General features: G+C 46.2%; 1 protein-coding gene across 8 annotated transcripts in view; it reads right to left on the bottom strand.

The window, feature by feature from the left end:
* ints8 (integrator complex subunit 8) overlaps positions 1–20,736 on the bottom strand; it is a 31,555-nt gene extending 10,819 nt beyond the window's left edge. Inside the window, exons 1-19 of one of the 8 annotated variants that reach the window (XM_054763083.1) lie at positions 20,057–20,736; positions 19,853–19,954; positions 19,400–19,524; positions 19,247–19,337; positions 19,051–19,172; positions 17,968–18,113; positions 17,768–17,891; positions 17,571–17,705; positions 17,364–17,495; positions 16,684–16,785; positions 16,545–16,618; positions 16,320–16,478; positions 4,615–4,734; positions 4,432–4,552; positions 4,298–4,354; positions 4,143–4,225; positions 3,941–4,073; positions 3,719–3,877; positions 1,057–3,653 (exon numbers count right to left, since the gene is read on the bottom strand). In XM_054763083.1, coding sequence (XP_054619058.1) covers positions 3,489–3,653; positions 3,719–3,877; positions 3,941–4,073; positions 4,143–4,225; positions 4,298–4,354; positions 4,432–4,552; positions 4,615–4,734; positions 16,320–16,478; positions 16,545–16,618; positions 16,684–16,785; positions 17,364–17,495; positions 17,571–17,705; positions 17,768–17,891; positions 17,968–18,113; positions 19,051–19,172; positions 19,247–19,337; positions 19,400–19,524; positions 19,853–19,954; positions 20,057–20,117 — 2,211 coding nt within the window. In that variant the 5' untranslated portion in view covers positions 20,118–20,736 and the 3' untranslated portion in view covers positions 1,057–3,488. Of the gene's footprint in view, positions 1–1,056; positions 3,654–3,718; positions 4,074–4,142; positions 4,226–4,297; positions 4,355–4,431; positions 4,553–4,614; positions 4,735–16,319; positions 16,479–16,544; positions 16,619–16,683; positions 16,786–17,363; positions 17,496–17,570; positions 17,706–17,767; positions 17,892–17,967; positions 18,114–19,050; positions 19,173–19,246; positions 19,338–19,399; positions 19,525–19,852; positions 19,955–20,056 lie in introns of those variants that run through there. The other 7 variants (XM_054763079.1, XM_054763078.1, XM_054763076.1 and 4 more) reach the window with 7 other exon arrangements.
* Between the last annotated feature and the right edge of the window lie 252 nt (positions 20,737–20,988).

A 20,988-nucleotide genomic window follows, 5' to 3' on the forward strand; every position in this document is an offset into this window, starting at 1 on the left:
CACATTGCGCCGCATTTACGCATACAATATTTATACCGTAGTGCCAAAGACGGGTTAAAAATAGGTCTCTATATTTTTGTACACATTTTTTTTAAGATTAAATAACCGAGTGTTCGTCGGCTGCCACCATTGTATGGAATCACAGGAGTGCCAAAATTAAAATGGAACACGTGTGGAAATACAAAAAGAATCAATAATTTAAACAATTACAAATGTGGAAATACAAAGAGAATCAATAATAAAAAATATACAAATAGTCATATTCTTTTTCCATTTTGTCATTGTTTTTCTGTATTGACTTTGTTTTTTCCAATTTGCCGTTGTTTTCCTGTTTTGTATTTGTCTTTTCTACTTGCTTTTTGTCATTGCATTTAGTAATGACAAAGACAAAAGAATGATTTCTGTATGTCTTAGTTTTTTTTCCATTTTGGTGTCGCTTTTCCTGTTTTATCTTTGTCTTTTCCATTTGTGTTTTTTCATTAATGAAAGACAAAAGCATGCAAATGAAAGCTGTGGGCGGGTCATTCTGCCAGGATGACTACTACTCCATGTGATTACACGATTTCTGCTTGCAGTGGCTATGCAGTTATGGAAACTCGGGAGTCCGGAAAATATGTCACGGACAGGAAGTACACGCAAATACACGTTTATCAAAAGTAAACGGGGGAAATTTAAATAAGATAAGGCATTTACATTCTGAAGATTGCGCCTCACAGCTTCATCCATATCTGCATTCATCAACGCAGATATAGCCTTTAATTACTTTTTTATAAAGACTTTCCATGACATCTTCCACCAACCAAGCAATTGCTCATTCTCGTTGAACACCTCTTCTCAATTCGTCCGTCCACCATATTTAGATTTCCCCCGTTTACTTTTGATAAATGTGTATATAGTAAGGTTTGAAGAACAGAAAGTGGCACAGTACTTCATCTGGAAAGTTCTATAGAATTTGACATGAACCACAAAGATAAGCAGCTGCCATATTTGTTCACATATATTCAGCTTGCAGACGTACCCATATTCACACATACTGTACATGTAACATTGGCAGACTGGAGCAGAAACATATTCATTTATTGATGGCAAACAAGAAACAAACAAATCAAAAACCAAACTTAGTTGCGCGCTGCACTGACTGAGTACAAACGTGATTCATCTGCGAGGAACCTGCAGGCACGGAAAGCTGCCCAAAGCGAGGTCCCACAACTGCGCGCCGCTGTGAGAACAAATACCAGCATCAACTGTCAGAGAACATCCAACAGACTTCAGACACTGGTCACATCAGATGCATGTATGAGGGCATCAAGCAAGCAATAGGCAAACCAATGAAGAAGTGTGTGCCACTGAAATCCAACACAAGATCATCACTGACCACACAAACAACTGGCGAGATGGGTTGAACACTACCTAGGCCTGTATTCAAGAGAAAACATAGTCTCCCAGGAAGCCCTTGCTGCATTGGAGGACCTGCCCGTTCTAGAGGAGCTGGACTCAGAGCCCACCCTGGAGGAACTCAGCAAAGCAATCGACACCCTATCATGGGTTAGAGCTCCAGGTGAAGACGGAATACCTCCCGAGATTATCAAATGCTGAAAGCCAGCTCTGCTGGAGCCACTACATGATCTCCTCTGTCTCTGTTGGAGAGAGGGCAAGGTAATGCCAAGACTGTGACACTATACAAGAACAAGGGCGGTCGCAGTGACTGCAACAACTACTGCAGCATCTCCCTGCTCAGCTTCTGTGCGTCTGCAGGTTCTGGCAGAGCAAGTCTATTCAGAGTTCCAGTGCAGGTTCAGAGCGGCGAGATCTACAGTCGACATTATATTCTCAGTACGCCAGCTCCAGGAGAAATGTCGTGAGCAACGAATGCCGCTATGTACAGTACTGCATTCAGAGACCTCACCAAGGCTTTTAATCTTGTGAGTAGAAGTGGCCTATACCAACTGCTGAAGAAGATTGTCTGCCCTCCCCAGCTGCTCAGCATAATTGTCTTCTTCCACGATGGTATGAGGGCCACAGTCAGCTTTGATGGCGCATCGTCAGAATCCTTCACAATCAGGAGCGGTGTAAAGCAGGGTTGTGTTCATTGTTCTGCATCTTCTTCTCTCAGGTGCTGCACTTTGCATTAAGGGAGTTCGAATAAGGTGTCTACCTACATACCAGAAGCGACGGGAAGCTTCTGGTATGTGCAAGACCAAGGTCCGCACAGCTCTCATCAGTTACTGTTTGCAGATGATGCAGCCCTGATCTCACACATGCAAGATCTCCAGCGGCTGATGTACAGGGTTTCCCACGCCCGCAAGGTGTTTGGGCCAAGACGTCCCTGCAGCACCATCAATCAGCATTAACAAGGAGGTGCTTGAGGCCACCGACCACTTCACCTACCTAGGCTCAACAGTTGCCAGTAATCCGTCACTCAATGTTGAAATCTCCAAACGCATCGCTAAATCCGCCGCAGTCATGATGAAGCTGTGGAAGAGAGTTTGGGGCAACAACCAGCTGACACTGAACACCGAGCTCAAAGTGTACCAGAAGTGTTCTTAACACTTTGCTATGGCAGTGAATCCTGGACCACATATGCCAGACAGGAAAACCGCCTGGAAAGCTTCCACCTACACTGCCTACGACGCATCCTGGGAATCACATGGCAGGATATGGTCCCCAACACTGCAGTGCTAGAGAAAGCAGGCTCCGTCAGCATGCACCTCATGCTGTGCCAGTGCTGAGTGCACTGGCTTGGGCATGTGTACCGCATGGAAGACTGTCGCATCCCCAAGGACATTCTGTATGGCGAGCTAGCCTCGGGACGTCCAATAGACCTCCCAGCAAAAGAGACATGAAGCTGACAGACATTGACCCAAACAGTTGGGAACTAGTGGCTGCTGGCGCCACACTGTGCATGTGGGGGTCAGGAGAGGTGAGGAGAAGGGGAACCTTCAGCTGGAAAGCAAGAGAGAATGAAGGAAACAGAGACAGCAGAGCCAGGCTTCTGCACAGCAGTACGACTTTGTGTGCCACACCTGCAGCACAGACCGCCATGCCAGAATCGGACTGCTGTGTCACACCAGACGCTGCTCTCAACAAGTCTGATTACTGACCAACCGGGGCGCCAACATTGTCCATCGAGACAGAAGGATGCCAGAGGAGGTGGTGGTGGTGGGGTGGGTATAATGTAATCATCAAATTTGCACAACTGGCCAAGACACAATTGCAAAAATGAGAAAAGAATTTTTTTTTTTTTATGTCACAAACACGACAGAGCCACCTGTGAGTACTTTTTAGAGGGAGGGTCTCTTCACTGTACCCGTGCAAATAGAAGCTGGCGACACGGATCCCTCCTGCTGCTGCTGCTTATTCTCTGGCAGAACAAGGGCCGCCGCAAATAAAAGAAGGTATGGGAAACCCCGCCTCCTAGATTACACTGCAGATTATTGTGGCATATTTCAATGCATGAGGTCCATGCAAGGTCCAGGAAAGCCCTCCTGTCAGTACTTGAAGGAGATGACCGAGTTGATTTTGTAGACGTGGTACGAGCGGTTCCAGAAGACCCGCGTGAAGTAGTTGCTGTAGGGCGATTTGTTCATCTTGATCTCGTGGCAGAAGCGTCGGTGCTTGGAGAAGGCGTACGTCTCCCCTTTGTCGTAGATCACCTGGAAGGACGGACATAAAAACACACGATACTTGTGCTATCAGGTCAGCGTTGTTTCGGACTCACATGTCCATTGGAGATGTCGAGCAGGTCTTTGATGCGACAGCCCTTGTTCAGACTGAGCTCGTTACAAAGAGACTCCTCGATGATCACGTAGTTGGTCTTGTGCGAGGTCAGGATCTTGTAGATCTCCTCTGCGGATCTCATGGAGTACACTTGGTAGGTCTGCACGGACACCAAGTCCAGGTTGACACAGCGTATTGGGGAACAGGCAGACAGAGCACTCACGTCCTCGCTCCTCCTCAGCAGGTCCATGTCTGAGTGATGGGGTAAGCTGGTGACGACCAAACCAGAACCCAACTTGACCGCTCCCAGCAACTGAGGGCTGCCTGCAAACACTGCAGCTGTCGGAACCCGGGTCCTGGAGGATGATGGGAGGTGTTAGATACCACCGTGAAGTCTTTATAGACACACGTGGGGAATGACTCACCTGATCCAGCTGATCATCTCTGCAGCATCTAGATCACTGAACTCCTGCAGCTCGGACAACTCGGCGAGGACGCGGGGACAGTACTGGAACACCGAAGGAAGGGGAGAGGGGTAAAAGATGTACTGGACAGCAATGGAATGGCCTCAGAGTCTCACCTCTCTCCACAGACTGAGGCCGATGATGGTCGGAACTGCCGTGCTCAGGATTAACGACTGCAAGCAAGCAGAGCAAAATGCAAACAGGGCAGGGGTGGGACCAGGAAAGTGCCAACACGACCGCAGTCGCTCACCAGCATGACAGGGTGGATGGACTTGACCTTCATCCACCTGAAGACGGTCATCCAGAGGTCGGGAGAACACACGCCGAATGCGGTGAACATGCAGACATACGGTGTCCACACGTACTTCACCCTGCGTGAGGACAGCATGAGGGAGAACCTTCCTACCACATTTCTCACGGCGCAGGGCCTTACCCGTCAAACAGCATCGTCAGGCCTCCAAAAAGGAAGGTGTGGAAAACGTGGTAGACCACCTCAGGACGCTCTCCAACGTGCACGTCCTCCAGTTTAGGGTTGCTTTGCGTCACCTGACCACTGCCGCAACCAGGAGAAATACGTCACATCCTCACGTCAGCCTGGATTAGATGCTCCTGCCCCGCCGTTAGTGCCTCATCTTCATTTAATGTGTGGCGGGCAATTCTCTGCCCAGCGCTCTACTATTTATTAGCTTCCATCAGAGGCAGCTGCTGGTCATGCAAGGAGGGCAACCTCCTACATCCTAAATGTGTTGATGTATTTCTATGACAGAAACTGCCGAGTGACAGAAGAGAGTTGCCAAACACGTCGTTTTGTTGCCGGGGGTCGGTAAAGTCTCCAGATCAGTCCGGAACAACGGAATGAAAAACTTCGAAATGCTCCGGTGGAGGTTTATACTTCAAGATCACTGATTCGCTCATTTCACTGTCAATCAAAAAGGGATTCTGCCTCAGACGGATCATCCAATCATCACACAGAAGCTGAGCATCCGGGCCAGCCCACTGCCCCATAGACCCCCAGAGACGCAGAGCGTCTGAAGGGCGGGACAAAGCCCAGCGTTTATCCAATGACCATCCAGTTTGGGGCAGTGGAACAACCCACTCTACGCTTCCCATCCAAGTCGGTATGACACTCAGCGTCCGACTGAGTGAAAGCAGTGTGGCGGTGGGTGGATGAATGAGAAGGAGGTGGTGTGGGTTGCCTGTGATGAGTAGATGGTGAGTAGTTTCCCTTGCTGTCTGAGAGCACAGCTTCCATCCATCCATCCACCCACCCATCTTCTATGCCGCTTATCCTCACTACGGGGGTTGCCGGCATGCTGGAGCCTATCCCAGCTGTCTTGGGGCGAGAGGCGGGGTACACCCTGGACTGGTGGCCAGCTAATGGCAGGTTGTAGACAACACTCACATTCATACCCGTCTCCAATCAACCTGACACGCCTGTCAATGTGGGAGGAAGAACCCACGCACGCACGGAGAGAGATGCCCCACAGGGATTCCACATCTCCTGACTGTGTGGCCATATTTATTAGCCTATGTTGGGAACATGGCTTTAAAAGTGGTTATAGTTACTTTCTAAACCAAGCTGCTGACTTAGTAATGCTGAAATGTAACTATCCACCAGGGAAAGTTGACTAGCTATTTACCTTCCTGTGTAGTAGAATGGAAGAATGGCGAAGAAGCGGCATCCAGATTGGTGATATACAGTAGATATCAGTGCATAATAATGTGCTGCTAATGCTAACGGCATTGTGTATCGATTCTGGGTTCAGATACCAGTGTAATTCACGTGTCCGGTCCAAGAGCGGCGTCTGTGCTTCAGTGTTGTCAGCTTGTTGTCGTCACAGCTAGAAGAATACCAGAAGACCAGTTAAGAGTTCCATGTTGTCCGACTGTCTGTGAAGCCTTGAACGTGTCAGGCTGAGTGCTTGCGTGTGCGTCACGCTTTCTGATATTCTTCTAGCTACATTTGCTGATATTGTTTTGGTGTGGTTGTGAACCACAGTAACCTCTTATGTTCAATAAAGCCACATGACATGTTATAGCATCTGTAGACGCTACAATAACCATTCCATTAAAGCAGACTGCTCTGGTATCGGAATGGTATCAGTACACTAAGTCCCCAACCAATGAACACAATTGGTTCCAGACGACCGTTCTTATGTTGAATTGTTCTTAAGTCGGGGAAAAGGTAATATTACCAATGATATAGGTACTACATGTACGTATATGTACGCATATACTGTATACATATACAGTATATGTGTATGTATGTAAATATGAGTTTGGATGTAGTAGTAATATTAAACCAGGATAATTAATGAAAAAAACAATAATAAAAATGATATAATAACACGTAATGATAAATGTTATTTACCTTTGAAGAGGAGTGGTCGAGCATATGTCATTGGAGGAGGAGGAGGAGATATTGAAAAAAGGACAAATGGTGGTGGTGGTTAGACTCTTCTAAAAGACGTAGTGTTCCATGGGTGGTGTACAATTAAGCAGGCCTATTAACTCTTCATAAACTTTAATCACACGCTCTGTCCGGGTTGTATCATACAGCTATAACTTAGCTTTCCATTTCTCCTTTAAACTCTCACCCCCAGCGTCTTCCTGGTCCCATTAGCAGTGTCACAGTGCCCTCTTCTGGTCAAGCATGTAGCAGTATAAATATGGACTTATAATGCAAAATACATGAAAAAATAGACCAGTCGGCTTTCTTCGTATCTCCGAAAGTTCGCATGTGGGAGTTTGTAAATTGGGGACTTACTGTATTGGCAGATATCTAAAGTGAAACACTGGATGGGTGCATCCACAGTTAAAATAGTAATTCATAGGATTATGTGTTAGCTATGCTGTTGCTCTGGTTACACTTTTGATGATCAAAGATGGCGCCCTCTGTGGCAGACATCTCTGTGACACTCTCCCGCTTTTTTTCTATTTTTTGCTATTTTATTGTTCATTTGGGACATTCAACACACTCACGCAGTACATTACAACAGAGAGACACTTTTGAACATCGGCAGGGTTCACCATGAACTCTCATTTAGCCTCTCAGACTTTGCCTTTCTTCTGCGCCGGGAGACCACAGCAGCCTGCGGGCCCGGTGAGCTGAATACCCGGCGAGCAAAGCATCTGAGGCGTAAACGAGGCAAGCGGGCCGGCCTGCATGCTAGGCTAAAAGCTAGAGCGACTAGGCCACCGCTACCAAGCCTGCTGCTAGCCAACGTCCGCTCCCTCGAAAACAAGATGGACGAACTAAGAGCAAGGATTACAGCTCAACGTGAGATCAGGGAATGCTGTGTCCTCACCTTCACAGAAACCTGGCTGACGGAGGATATACCGGACTCGGCGATCCAGTTGGAAACATTTGCTGCTTACCGGGGAAATCGGACTTCAGCGTCTGGTAAACACAGAGGTGGCGGCGTCTGTGTTTACGTAAACAAACGGTGGTGCACAGACGTACAGACTATGGAAAAGCACTGCTCGCAGGACATTGAGCTGCTGATGGTGAAATGCAGACCTTTTTATTTACCTCGTGAGTTTAGAGCTGTGTATTTAACTGCTGTTTACATCCCACCACGAGCTAACAACGCTAACGCACTAGGCCTCCTGCATGACATCATTGATAAACACGAGACCAAACACCCAGACGCTGTATTTATTATATCTGGCGATTTCAACCACTGTAACCTCAGGACTGTCCTCCCCAAATATTACCAGTATGTGAGCTTTCCCACAAGGAAAATAACATCCTGGACCAAGTCTACAGCAACATGAAAGGTGCTTTGAAGGCTGTTCCAAGACCCCACTTTGGAAAGGCTGACCACATCTCTATATTCCTTTATCCAGCATACAGACAACTTCTCAAACAAGCTCCCCCTGTACGTATAGCAGTTAAAGTGTGGAATGAAGAAACTGATCAAGTACTTCAGGACTGCTTTGGCTGCACAAACTGGGATGTGTTTAAAACTGCAGCGGGGAGGGAAGATTGTACTGTTGATTTGGATGAATATGCTTCTGCTGTTACTGGCTACATTAGCACATGCATAGAGACTGTTACCACCACTAAGTATTACAGAAAATACCCTAACCAAAAACAGTGGATGAACTGTGATGTAAGGGCTAAGCTACGTGCTCGTTCGACTGCATTTGTCATGGGCACCGCTGAGGACTACAAAAAGGCCAGATATGACCTGAGGAGGTCCATACGAGAGGCCAAAAGACAGTACAGACAGAAGCTGAAGGGCTACTATTCCACCTCAGACCCTCGGCGCATGTGGGCGGGGCTCCAGCCCATCACAGACTATCAACAGCGGAGTAGCGTAGCCACGTCCAGCCAAACCACACTTCCAGATGTGCTGAATGAGTTCTATGCCCGCTTTGACACCCAAACTCCTTTTTTTTTTTTTTTTTACCCCTGTCCTGTCCAGCCTTTAAAGCAGATAGAATTGTATACCTAAATGCCGTCAAGTGCTCAACAGATTTACTCTGCCAGAGAGAAGTGTGATATACACTTCCCCTGTCATACAAAATTTATTCGACCTTGATGCTTGTTATAAAGCAAATTTGGAGCGACCGGACCGGAGCAGGAGGGGACAGAGAAGAAGAGAAAAGGAAACGGGGGGGGGCGAGAGGGGACAAAAACAAAAAAAAGAGAGACAAGAGACAAGGACAACAGCAGCAACAACAACAATTGTGACAGAACAACAGAAACATACAGAACGACATCAGCAAATAAATGTCCGTGACAACTATAAAGACGAACAAGGATAAAGGACAAATCAATATCAACAACCACAATGACAAAGCTGTCAATGACAATCAGACATAATAGCAGTCATGAAATGATGAACTATGACAGTGATCACAATGACAATACTGCATTGAAACAGTCGCACACAATAGCAGTCATGAAATGATGAATTATGATAGTGATCACCATGATAATACCGCATTGAAACAGTCACACATAACTGTAGTAATGAAATGATTATCCATGATAGTGAATAGAATCAAAGTTACTGTAATGCACATCATTGTAAAAAAAAAAATATATACATATATACATACATACATACATATATATATATATACATACATACACATATATATATATATATATATATATACACACACACACACACATATATACCGCACATACACACATATATATATATATATATAGTCATACTGCTGATATCACCGTCGCTGTAATAAAACCAACAACATAACACCCTGGTTAACTCAGTGAGTAATGTGGGGAAGTACGTATGTACTGTGAGTGTGCATATGTACAGGTATCTCTGTATGTGAGGAAGACTTCATATATATATATAAAGGTGCAGGAATGTGTGGGCGTGTGATTGTCACTGAGAGTGCATGAAAGGAAAGGGGCCGCCTTCCACCTCCCAGAGAGCCCCGCCCCAAATAGCAAGGCCGGGCCCCGGCCGCCAGAAGGCCACCAGGCCCATAGGGGCAGGCAGCACAAAGATCAGTGCCCCAAGAGCCAGCCCAGAGAGCCCCCCCCCGGGAAGACCAGTAAGGGGCCGAAGAGAGGTAATCCCAGCCAAGGACAGGGCGCCAGCGGGCCGGAGGACTGCCAACCCCTGAGACCAGCGAGAGATCACACCCCACAAAGGCAGACGGGTACCGGGGGCCACAAACCGGCAGGCCCAGAGACGCCTCCACAGCCGGAAAGAAGCCCGCCCGCGCCGGAAGCGCCAATTCCCGCCCACCTCCACCCCCACCCCCAGGGAGCGGAGCCCGGCCCGCCCCGGGCCAACCCCCGCCCGACCCCCAACACAGGGCCGCCCCGCCAAGGGATGCAGGAGGCACACCCTCCACCCACCCGGCGGAGGCACGGGCGGCAGAGATGTATCGCCCAGCACCTGACCCCACGGAGCAAACCCCTGAATGCGCCCCCCCCCCCCCCCATGTGTATGTGGATGATAGCTAATGATGCAATTAAAATCGGGGGACAGCTGCCGCTCGGAGGGCCCCTCACCTGGCCAGCCCCCCCAAACCCTAAGTGTCTACTCTGCGATTAAAATTGGGGGGCAACAGGTCAGTGGCACAGCAGGAGCAAAGGAGCCCCGCAAGGCAGCTCCCCTCCCCAATCACGCCCGACCGTAGGCCACCCCCCAATGTCCTATATATATGTGAGGTGGTGCAGTGGCACAGGAAGGACGGGGGCCCCACACCCCAACGCCGCCCAAACCGAGCAGGGGGGGGACCAAGGACACATGACCGACCGGCCGCCCACCACAGCCCAGGCTCGGGCGTGCCACAGGCCGCAGGACACACCACAGGCCCTACCCGGCCCGCCAGGATGCCCAGTCCGGCCCACCCAACCCCCCAGAGGCGATACCCCCAGCGCCCCCCAACACCGGAGCCCCACCGGAGGTAGCGTTCACAGCGCCACCCCCAAACCGCCAAACACCACGGACAAGCCACACGCCCCCAAGGCAGATCCGACCGCCACCAGGACAGCGGGAGCCGCGCCCACGCGCCCCCCGCATACCACCACGGCCGGCAAGGGAGCAACACCACGACGACCACAAGAGCACCGGACCCCACATAGAGCGGAGCACGGCCGCACCCATGAAGCACGCAGGCCAGAGGCGCCAGGGAGGGACAGAGAAGCAAGCACCGCACGACCGGGCCCGCGAGAGGAGCGGCCCCCCGCCCGGCCCCCCCAGCAGCAGTAGGCGCCCGGCACCCGCAGGATGCAGCACCCCATCCACCCACCACCCCGGAGGCCAACCAACGCCGCCCCCTGGGCGACCCCCCCGACCGCGCCCCCGCCCCATCACCCAACCCGGACCCCTCCCCACCCCCACCCACCAGCCCCCCCAGGCAGGCAGCCCAGCAAAGAAGACCCGGGACACCAAGCCCGCCACCGCCCGCCCTCGAGGTACCAGGCCCACCCAGCGACCAGGACCACACCCCACGCCAGATGAACGAGACCCCCAGGGGCAGAGACAGATGCCCTCACCCCCCTGAGAGTCAGGTCAGGGAATTAATTATTGGTGCCCATATAGACTGAAATTCTGACATTTGTTCTTTAGATTCAGCAGACATTCTCTCCATAGCTATATGATCTAACAAAAGATTTTTGTAAAGAGCTATGTTCAGTTTCTTCCTTGATTTCCAATTGATGAGAATGGTTTTCTTGGCGATGCTTAATGCAGTGATGAGAAGCTGTGTTTGGTTTGTTTCTACATCAATTGTGGAGAGATCGCCCAGCAGGCATAGTAAAGGAGAGTTAGGAATGGAGAACCCAAGTGCCAAAGATAGGTACTCACACACTCCGTGCCAAAAATTTTTAATGGGAGCACAGGTCCACATGGAGTGTAAGTAGTCATCTATTCTATGGTCTGAGCAGTGTGTACAGATGTTAGAGTCAGTTAAGCCCATTCTAAACATTCTATGTCCTGTGTAGTGTACTCTCTGAAGGATTTTAAACTGAATCAGCTGTAGGTTGGGATTATTGATTAACCGGGAAGCATTAAGACATATTTGCTTCCAAAATTCAGGGTCACAGCTTGTAGATAAATCTGAGCTCCATTTGGAGATTGGTACTCCAATTGTGTTGTCATTTTTTGAAAGTAGAATATATAATTTAGATAATGTTTTAGGGGCAGATATTTTTAAAAATTGGTCAATAGTGGTATTGCTTTCCCATGATATGGTCCTGAAACTTGCTTTAATTATGGATTTAATTTGTATGTATTCAAGAAATTTGTTATGATTTATTCCATACTGTGTAACAAGGTCGTTAAATGAGATAAAGTTGTTTCCTATAATTATATTTTTCATACAACTTATTCCTTTTTCGTGCCATGTTGGGAAATTTAATGGTTTCTTTTTAAGCAAGATGTCAGGATTATTCCAGACGGGAGTGTATTGGCAAGGAGTGAGCGAGAATTTTGTTATTTTTAAAAATTCCCACCAAGCTGTCAGAGTGTTGCTTATATTTATACTTTTAAAACAATTATTTTTTCGGAGGATTTGGCTAATGAAGGGCAGGTTACAAATTGGGATTTCGTGGCTAAGTGATTGTTCTATGTCTAGCCATAAATAATCCAATGGGTTAGAGTTGATCCATTTTAAGATATACTGTAACCTGTTTGCAAGGAAGTAGTTGGAGAAGTTTGGGAGTTCTAAGCCCCCATATTCTTTAGATTTTTGTAATGTTTTGAGACTTATTCGTGCTGGCTTATTTTTCCAAAGAAATTTATTTATATATGAATCTAATGACTTGAACCAAATTATAGATGGTTTAGTGGGGATCATGGAAAATAGATAATTAACCTTTGGTAAAATCATCATTTTCACGGTGGATACTCTGCCTGTAAGTGAGATGGGCAAGGTTCTCCAACGTGCAAGATCATCCTCTATTGACTTCAATAGTGGAGTATAATTCAAGCGGATCAGGTCTGACAGGTTGGAGGAAATGTTAATACCCAAATACTTAATGTTCCCTGAACACAGTGGTATAGAGGGGGTGCTCTGGAAACCAAAGTTAATGGGCAGTACTGTGGATTTAGACCAGTTAATGAAGTAATCTGAGAAGGTGCTATAATTGTTAATGAGTGAGATAGATTCGTGAAGTGAAGAATGTGAATTATCCAGGAAGAGTAATACATCATCAGCATAAAGGCTTATCTTATGATGAACATTTGTGGTGCTGCAAGAGGTTCGATAAAGGTAGCAAATAGTGAGGGAGAGAGTGGACACCCTTGCCTAGTACCTCTTTGTAAAGTAAATTCTGGAGAGATGTGATTGGTGGTCCGAACAGAGGCCTTCGGGGTGTTGTATAGTATTTTAATCCATGTTCTGAATGAGTCTCCAAAGCCAAATTTATGTAGTGTTGCAAAGAGAAATTTCCAGTTTACTCTGTCAAATGCTTTTTCAGCATCCAATGAGACAATTGTGGTTTCTAAATTATGGATGATAGAGTAATCAATCAGATTGATTAGACGGCGTACATTGCTAGTTGAGTTTCTCCCCTTAATAAATCCTGATTGATCAGGGTGTATTATATGAGGGGTAACTTTTTCCAGCCTTATAGCTAACGCTTTGCATATTATTTTAAGATCTGCATTAATCAGTGAAATTGGACGATAACTGGAAGGTAGTGTTGGGTCCTTATCCGGTTTCAGCAGGAGACTGATTGTAGCTGAGTTCATGTTTGGAGGCAAGCATGAACTGTCTTTAATTTCCAAAACCATTCTAAGAAATATTGGAGATAGTAATGGCCAGAATGTTTTATAAAACTCGGCAGGGAAACCGTCAGGTCCTGGTGCTTTATTATTCGGCAACCGGTGTAGAGCGTTATGGAGTTCTATGAATGAAATGGGTACATCTAAGTTGGTCACCTGTTCGTCATTTAATTTTGGTAATTCTATGTTGTTGAGAAATGTTTTGATATCTGGGAGAGATGGTTTAATCTGAGGTGTATATAGATTTTTATAAAAGCTCCTAAAGACAGAATTAATTTCTTCTGGGAGGTGAGTGATGTGACCTCCTGAGTTTCTAATGGAGGAGATAGAGCTTTTTTCTTTATTGACTTTTAGCTGGTTAGCTAAGTATTTTCCGTGTTTATTGCCATGCTCAAACTTTTCCAAACGTAGTCTCTGCAGTTGGAACTGAATTTTCTTGTCAGTAATTTCTTTTAAGTCTAGTTTCAGTTTCCTTAGGTTACTTAGGATATGCTCATCCTTTGAGTCAGCATGAGCGGTTTCGAGGAGTTGGATTTTTTTCTCCAACTCTGATTCTAGTAATCTCTCTTTCTTTTTCTTATATGATGAATATGAAATGGTTTTTCCGCGCATTACTGCTTTTGCTGCCTCCCACAGAATACTAGCCGAAACACCGGGTTGGTCATTGAAGTCTAAAAACATTGTCCACTCTCTTTCAAAGTATTTTAGGAAGTCTGAGTCTTGTCACACCCAAACTCCTGATGAGCAGAGAGGGTGGCTGAACTTGCGGAGCACACAGGACTCACCTCCCATGGTGACATCAGCTGATGTGCGCAGGGTTCTGAACAAAACAAACCCACGAAAAGCAGCAGGCCCATACCACATCTCAGGACGTGCACTTCGGGTTTGCTCATCAGAGCTAGCTGATGTGCTTGCTGACATATTTAACCTGTCGCTTGCACAAGCATCTGTACCGACCTGCTTTAAGTCCACCACCATAGTGCCCGTACCCAAGAAGAGCAACGTGACCTGCTTGAATGACTATCGCCCTATAGCACTCACTCCTATTGTTATGAAGTGCTTTGAAAGAATAGTCATGACCCACATCAAAAAGAGCATCCCGGTGGCAACTGTGGACCTTCTACAGTTTGCATATCGCCAGAACCGGTCCACGGATGATGCAGTCAACACTGCCATCCACACAGCCCTTTCTCACCTACAGGGCCAGGACACATATGTCACAATGCTATTTATAGACTATAGCTCTGCTTTTAATACAGTCAGCCCCCACAAACTCACAGATAAGCTCCTCACACTTGGCCTGTCACCCTCCCTCTGTAACTGGGTGTTTAACTTTCTCACAGGCAGGCCCCAGTCAGTCAGAGTCCACAACCGCACATCCAGCTCAAGAATTGTGAGCACTGGGACCCCACAGGGGTGTGTGCTGAGTCCGCTCCTCTACACGCTCTTCACCTACAATTGCGTGGCCTCCCAGAACAACACCAGCATCATTAAATTTGCGGATGACACTACAGTCATCGGACTGATCCTGATCACTGGTGGTGTTGAAACATCATACAGAAGAGAGGTGGCGGACCTCATAACTTGGTGTCATGATAACAAACTCCTTCTCAATACAGATAAGACTAAAGAGATGATCATCGACCCAAGAACAAGGGAAAAGGAGCCGCACAGAATCCCCGGTTTATTGGTGAGACTGAGGTGGAGAGGGTGAAAACCTTCAAGTTCCTTGGCACACACATCAGCGAGGACCTCACCTGGTCTCACAACACCCAACAAATTCTGAAGAAGTCCCAAAGGAGACTGTACTCCCTGAGAAGACTGAGGAAATTTGGCATGTCCACCACAATCCTGAGTTGCTTCTACAGATGCACTATCGAAATTCAAGATTCAAGATTCAAGAGAGTTTTATTGTCATGTGCATGGTAAAACAGCAGTTATACCATGCAATGAAAATCTTATTCTGTTCATTCTCCCAAGAAAAGAAAGAAAACACAAGAAAGAATAAGAACATAAGAAACAAACACATAAACATATATACCAATAAATTAAGCAACAACAACAGAAGAGACATTAATACAGATATAAATAAATAAATAAATAATATAAAAATAAAGTGTCCTTACCGCCTCCATCACTGTTTGGTACGGTAACTGTACAACACGTGATAGGAAGGCACTCCAGCGGGTGATCAAGACCTCACAGAACATTGTTGGGGCAGCCCTCCCCTCACTGCAAGACATTTATAAAACTAGAGTCCTACGCAGAACACACAACCTCATCAAGGACAGCACACATCCACAACACTCATTATTCACACTGCTACCGTCAGGCAGACGCTACAGGAGTTTGAAGTCCAGGACCACAAGGCTGGCAAACAGCTTTTACCCACAGGCCATCAGGCTTCTCAACGAAGCACTCACACACGCCGCACGCAACACACACTCATAGCACTTTATTTATTTCTTACTTATTTATTTGTATATTTATTTGTATGAATGTCTCTTCTTTTTGTTGCTGCTTAATTTATTGGTATATATGTTTATGTTTCTTATGTTCTTATTCTTTCTTGTGTTTTCTTTCTTTTCTTGGGAGAATGAACAGAATAAGATTTTCATTGCATGGTATTACTGCTGTTTTACCATGCACATGACAAAACTCTCTTGAATCTTGAATCTTTTATTGCAAATGTTGATCCGAGATCGGAGGAGGAGAAGTTTGCAAGTGTGGGCGATATGTACACACAGGAAATAATGCAATACGAGAGGACCAATTACAGCTCTTACAGGTTTGTTGGAGGTGCATGAGGGTTTGCAGGGCAATTAGCAAGGCGGCATAGCATAAACCCAGCACTTCAGATTATGCAGGAGCATAATCCAGGTTTTAGGCACAGCAGGAAGAGCGTTGGACTGACCTGAGTCTTCTGTAGATGGTCTCCAAGGTGGACAGCAGGCACACGGTCAGCACCAGCAGGTAGAACGGAAGGACAGAGGCCTGCGTGAGACGCAGAAACAAATCCTGGCTGGGAGATCGGAGACTTTCTTGGCACAGGAGGAGGTTTGTCACAAAGTCGCTGGCAAAGAAGCAAAGATGATATCAGAGCACGTCGTCATCCCCCAAAACAGTCTGTGTGAACTACGTTGTCGTGTTGAGCCCAAATTTCACTTCCAGGAACTTCAGTATGAATTCACTCTCACTTCCAGGCAGAACTTTCTGCAATAAAAACACACACAGATTACAATCCAGCCATCAATCCTCCAACCTTCCTTGAGCCCTACCTTGACCAGGTAATTGAAGGTGATGCCTGCGGCGAAGACCAGGTGGAAATGAAGGAAGAGCTTCATCACTCTGGCCACAAGGGGGCCCTTCTTCATTTTCTGCTGCACAAACAAGCCAGCAGCAGAGGATGCTGTAACTCACATCACAGCTCCAAGGATTGTTATGCACGTTTTAAAGCAACCCATGTCGATACCAGACATCTTTTATGTCTCAAGAAAATCAACAAACTGCACCTCACATGTGTCTGTTATGAATGATGAATGGATGAATAAAGTGTCCATCATTCCTTCCATCCTTACATTACACATTTTTGAATTTTACAAATACTTCAACTTTCTTCTTGCACATTTTTTCTCGGAATACTATGACTTTCTCATAATGTTAGAACCAAATGTTCCAAAAATTGCTATTTTATTCTTTTTTGGTTTCTCCTGTATTATGACTATTTTGCTTTAATTTTTCAGCTTTATGCTCTTTTCTCTTTATTCTGATAACAATGTCTTTGTTCTCTATTCAAATGAATACTTGTTTTCATTTTTACAGTTGTCTTATTGAATGCTATTTTTCTAACATAGCTCATTATCAATGAAGAACTGTGGTGTTTAGAACATGCCGAGGGCCACTACAACCCCCCGCTTTGTGCTATCTTTCTTAAAAGGTCAGAAAGGTGAGATGATACCTGGAGGTACCTGGCGAGCATGGAGCCAATCAGGAGGCTGAGCAGAGGCGAGCCGAGCAAGGCCGTGTTGTGAAAGTGGAAGAAGAAGGCTAGCAGCAGGGAGCTGACGTACACTTTGTGAATGTCAGACATCTGGCCAAGGAGAGAAAGAAGGTCAACGGTGTGCCACGGGAATATTAAAACTTAAAAAAAAAAAAGCACGCCGACCTTACGAGGCGGCACCAGGTCGAAGGAGTCGAGCAGGAAAAGACAGAAGGCTTGGATGAAGAGCAGGTGGTGGCTGTGTTCCCACACCAGCAGGAAGGAGAAGGTGGTGGTGCTCATGGTCAGGTAGCACAACATCTGAAAAGCAGGAGTCTGTCAGCAGGCACCGAAGACAAAAGCCTCTTTTCTCCATGTCTCACCTCGACAGTGGAGCTGATGTTGTTACACAGGAAACCAGTCAGCGCAGCCACCTGACAGGAGTAGTACGGCAGAGCCCAGTTCTCCCGCAGAGGAACCGCCTGGTCCACTCTGGTGGCGTCGGATCTGACCGGCACAGATACGTTCTCGTCACGCTTATTCATTCACGTCTTCGAAAAAAGAAAAAGATGAGCAGACTGACCTGCTGATGACACACCAGGCCACCGCCAACACGCCGGCCACCCAAGTGCCGCTCATCAGCCAGCTGCACACAAAGAGCGCCGTGGCGTACACCGCCTGCAGGCCGAACACCGCTCCCATGTAGAAGTAGATGGGCTCCACCAAATCCTGTAGCAAGTCAGCAACGTTCCAGTCTAAGCAACCTTTTTTCCATATAACTTTACTCCCATAATATTTAGACCTTATTCCCAAAATATTAAGACTTTATTCCCATATAACATTTTCCCCAACCTAATGTTCCAGCAATTATAACTTTATTTTGTTTCTCGTAAAATTACAACATTTTTAATAGCATTTTTTTCATTAATATTTCAACTCTACGCTACTAAAATGTCATTTTTCCTCATAATATTACACAATTCTTGCAAAATTGCTGCTTTTTCCTCATTAGATTAAATATGGAGACTTCTCTTCAAATTATGGTTGTTTTTATTTTCCAACTCAACTTTTTTTCTTGTAAACTTTCTTCTTGTAGTTATGACATCCATGCATCCGTTTTCTGTCATTTGTGCTCACTCGGGTTGCGGGTCTATGCTGGAGCCTATCCCAGCTGACTTTTGTGGGCAAGAGGCAGGGTACACCCTGGACTGGTGGAATTGTGAATTTATTCCCATAATATTTGGACTTCATTCACAGAACTTTTTCCCCAACCTAATTTCCCCCCAAAATACAACTTTGTTGCTTTGTTTTCCATATTCCAACTAACAATAAGATCAAGTTGATGCTACTAAAATGACATCATTTTCCCTCATCATAGTGTGACATTGTTTCTGTAAAACTACCAGTTTCTTGTTAGATTAGAAGTTCTTTCTCTTAATATTTGAACCTCATTCTTGTAAAATGACTGCTGAGTTTTCCATTTTTGCTGTTTGTTGTTTTTAGTTTTCCTGTTAAATGATATTTTTAGAAAAAAAAAACCACTTTGGACACCCGTGTACTCGGCCATCCCGCCCCTCCCTCAGTGCCATGGCTTCCATTCTGATGACTTTGTGGATTATTTCCCATCTTATTCCAAGGTTTGTGATGATTCCTTGTTGATTCTGACCTGGCTGCCAGTGATCCTGTAAATGTAGCTGGTGATCATTTCAGGGTACAAAGACAGACGCTCCACGGCGTTGATGGTTTGTCCCGCAAGCGTCCTGTCGTCCGTCATCAGCTCATAGAATCCTGTCACACACGAAACAATGTTTTTTGTGTGTGTTTTTCACCTCCTAGCTTGAGAGGAAAGCAAAAAGGATGACCTCGTTGAAAAGACGGCGCCGCCAGCATGTGCTTGTAGTAGTAATAGTAAAGGCCGCTGCCTCCTTGGAAGGTGATTTCACGCTCCAGCTCCTGAGACACAACATGTGAGACAATAAGGAATCCGCAGATGGAGCAAAGCGGTTGACACCCACCTGTCTCGTTGAGAACCAGAACCTCCTCTCGTGGAAGGCCGACAGGTACGCGGCGTACAGCATGCCGCACGCCACCGATGCCAGGCATCCCAAGGAGACCCTCAGCAGACGCTGGAGGACACCCTCTGGGGACAAGAGATGGATGACATCTGATGCACTTCTCTCATTGCAGGGACACCGCAGGTTTTCTTTCCAGCCCGTCACTAAGGCAGGCGATTATCAAGACATCCTTCAACTTGAGGGAAGGAGCTCATCAATGACAGCAAATCACCTCCTGGAGAAACTGGTTGGAGTGCAGACCTGCAGTGTCTGGCCCTCCACTGACACACGTGTTCTATTGGCTCTCATTAGATGACTGTAATGAAGGGCTGCTAGATTATGGCACTGAATGTTTGCGAAAATGATCTCTGTGATACCGATGGCGTTTTTAAATGTCTTGACATGCAAACTTACTCATAGAAATCGTTGGTTTCCGGACAGTCGACGCAGGCTTTCTGGAATCCTCTTCTTGATCATCATCATCTTTCTGCCGTTCCTCATCCTCTGCTTTAACATCTAAATCAGTGACATGGGATAGACGTTGGGTGGAACCCAACAAGTTTCGCGCCTCGTTTGACTAAACAGTAACCGACTCTTGTTAGCTGAAGCCAAACTCACCGTCGTCCGTCTCGTTGCTCACCTCCAAAGTGTTCGCTATCCGACATCGTAACCCGGCCATGCTGTTTTAGAATAAATCCAAAATGAGTAGTTATTTTTATTATTATCTGACGTTGTGGAAAGGCAACATGCCAGCTAGCAGCCGGCTATCTAACAACGACCGGTCTACAACTTCCTGTTGGCAAACTACAAAACTACGCACGGCTCTGTTTTGATTTAATTTACCAAATTTCCACTTATTCTTTTTGTTATATTCATCGTGTGGTCTATTACTGATGTGTCTGTTGCATAGCGGCTGCAACACAGCATCACGCTGACGATTCCAAACGGGCTACAACCCGGAAGTTGCGGCTGCTCGCACTGCATAATCTGAAGTTGCGCCACTGTCGACTAAACTTGGTAAATAAAGGGAAAGCCACAATCTATTTTCACTTTTCTTATATTCGCGTATACACTAAGTGTGTCATTTTAATCATATGTCTATTTGAAGTCAATGGCTGCGCTGTCCCAAGTAACCCGGAAATTATAGCAATATTTATCCCGTTCCGTCGAGTTAGTCCCTCCCCTTCTGAAACTTAGCCAATAATTGAGAGTGACAAGTTGTTGTTTTTTAATGTTGAACGTGAATAGTCATTAACCACTGATCTGTATAATATATCTGGATATCTCATACGTCGCACGACGCAGTGCAAGCCGCTGAAGCCAAAGAGACGCCATCTTACTACTCACATCTCGACTACATTGGCACAGCGTACATAGTGTACAAACCAGATGAAGAGGCTAACAGAACATCTATATTTTAAATTAAAAAGCGGGGAGATTCTCCCATCCCTTCAAGTAACGCAACCTTCGTCCCTTAAAAACGATTTGATACGTTATTCTCTATCTTTTGGCTATATTAAATGTACTTTTCCCCCTTCCAATTCTCATTG

This window comes from Dunckerocampus dactyliophorus, chromosome 20 (assembly GCF_027744805.1).
Source record: "Dunckerocampus dactyliophorus isolate RoL2022-P2 chromosome 20, RoL_Ddac_1.1, whole genome shotgun sequence".
Classification (NCBI taxonomy): Eukaryota; Metazoa; Chordata; class Actinopteri; order Syngnathiformes; family Syngnathidae; genus Dunckerocampus; species Dunckerocampus dactyliophorus.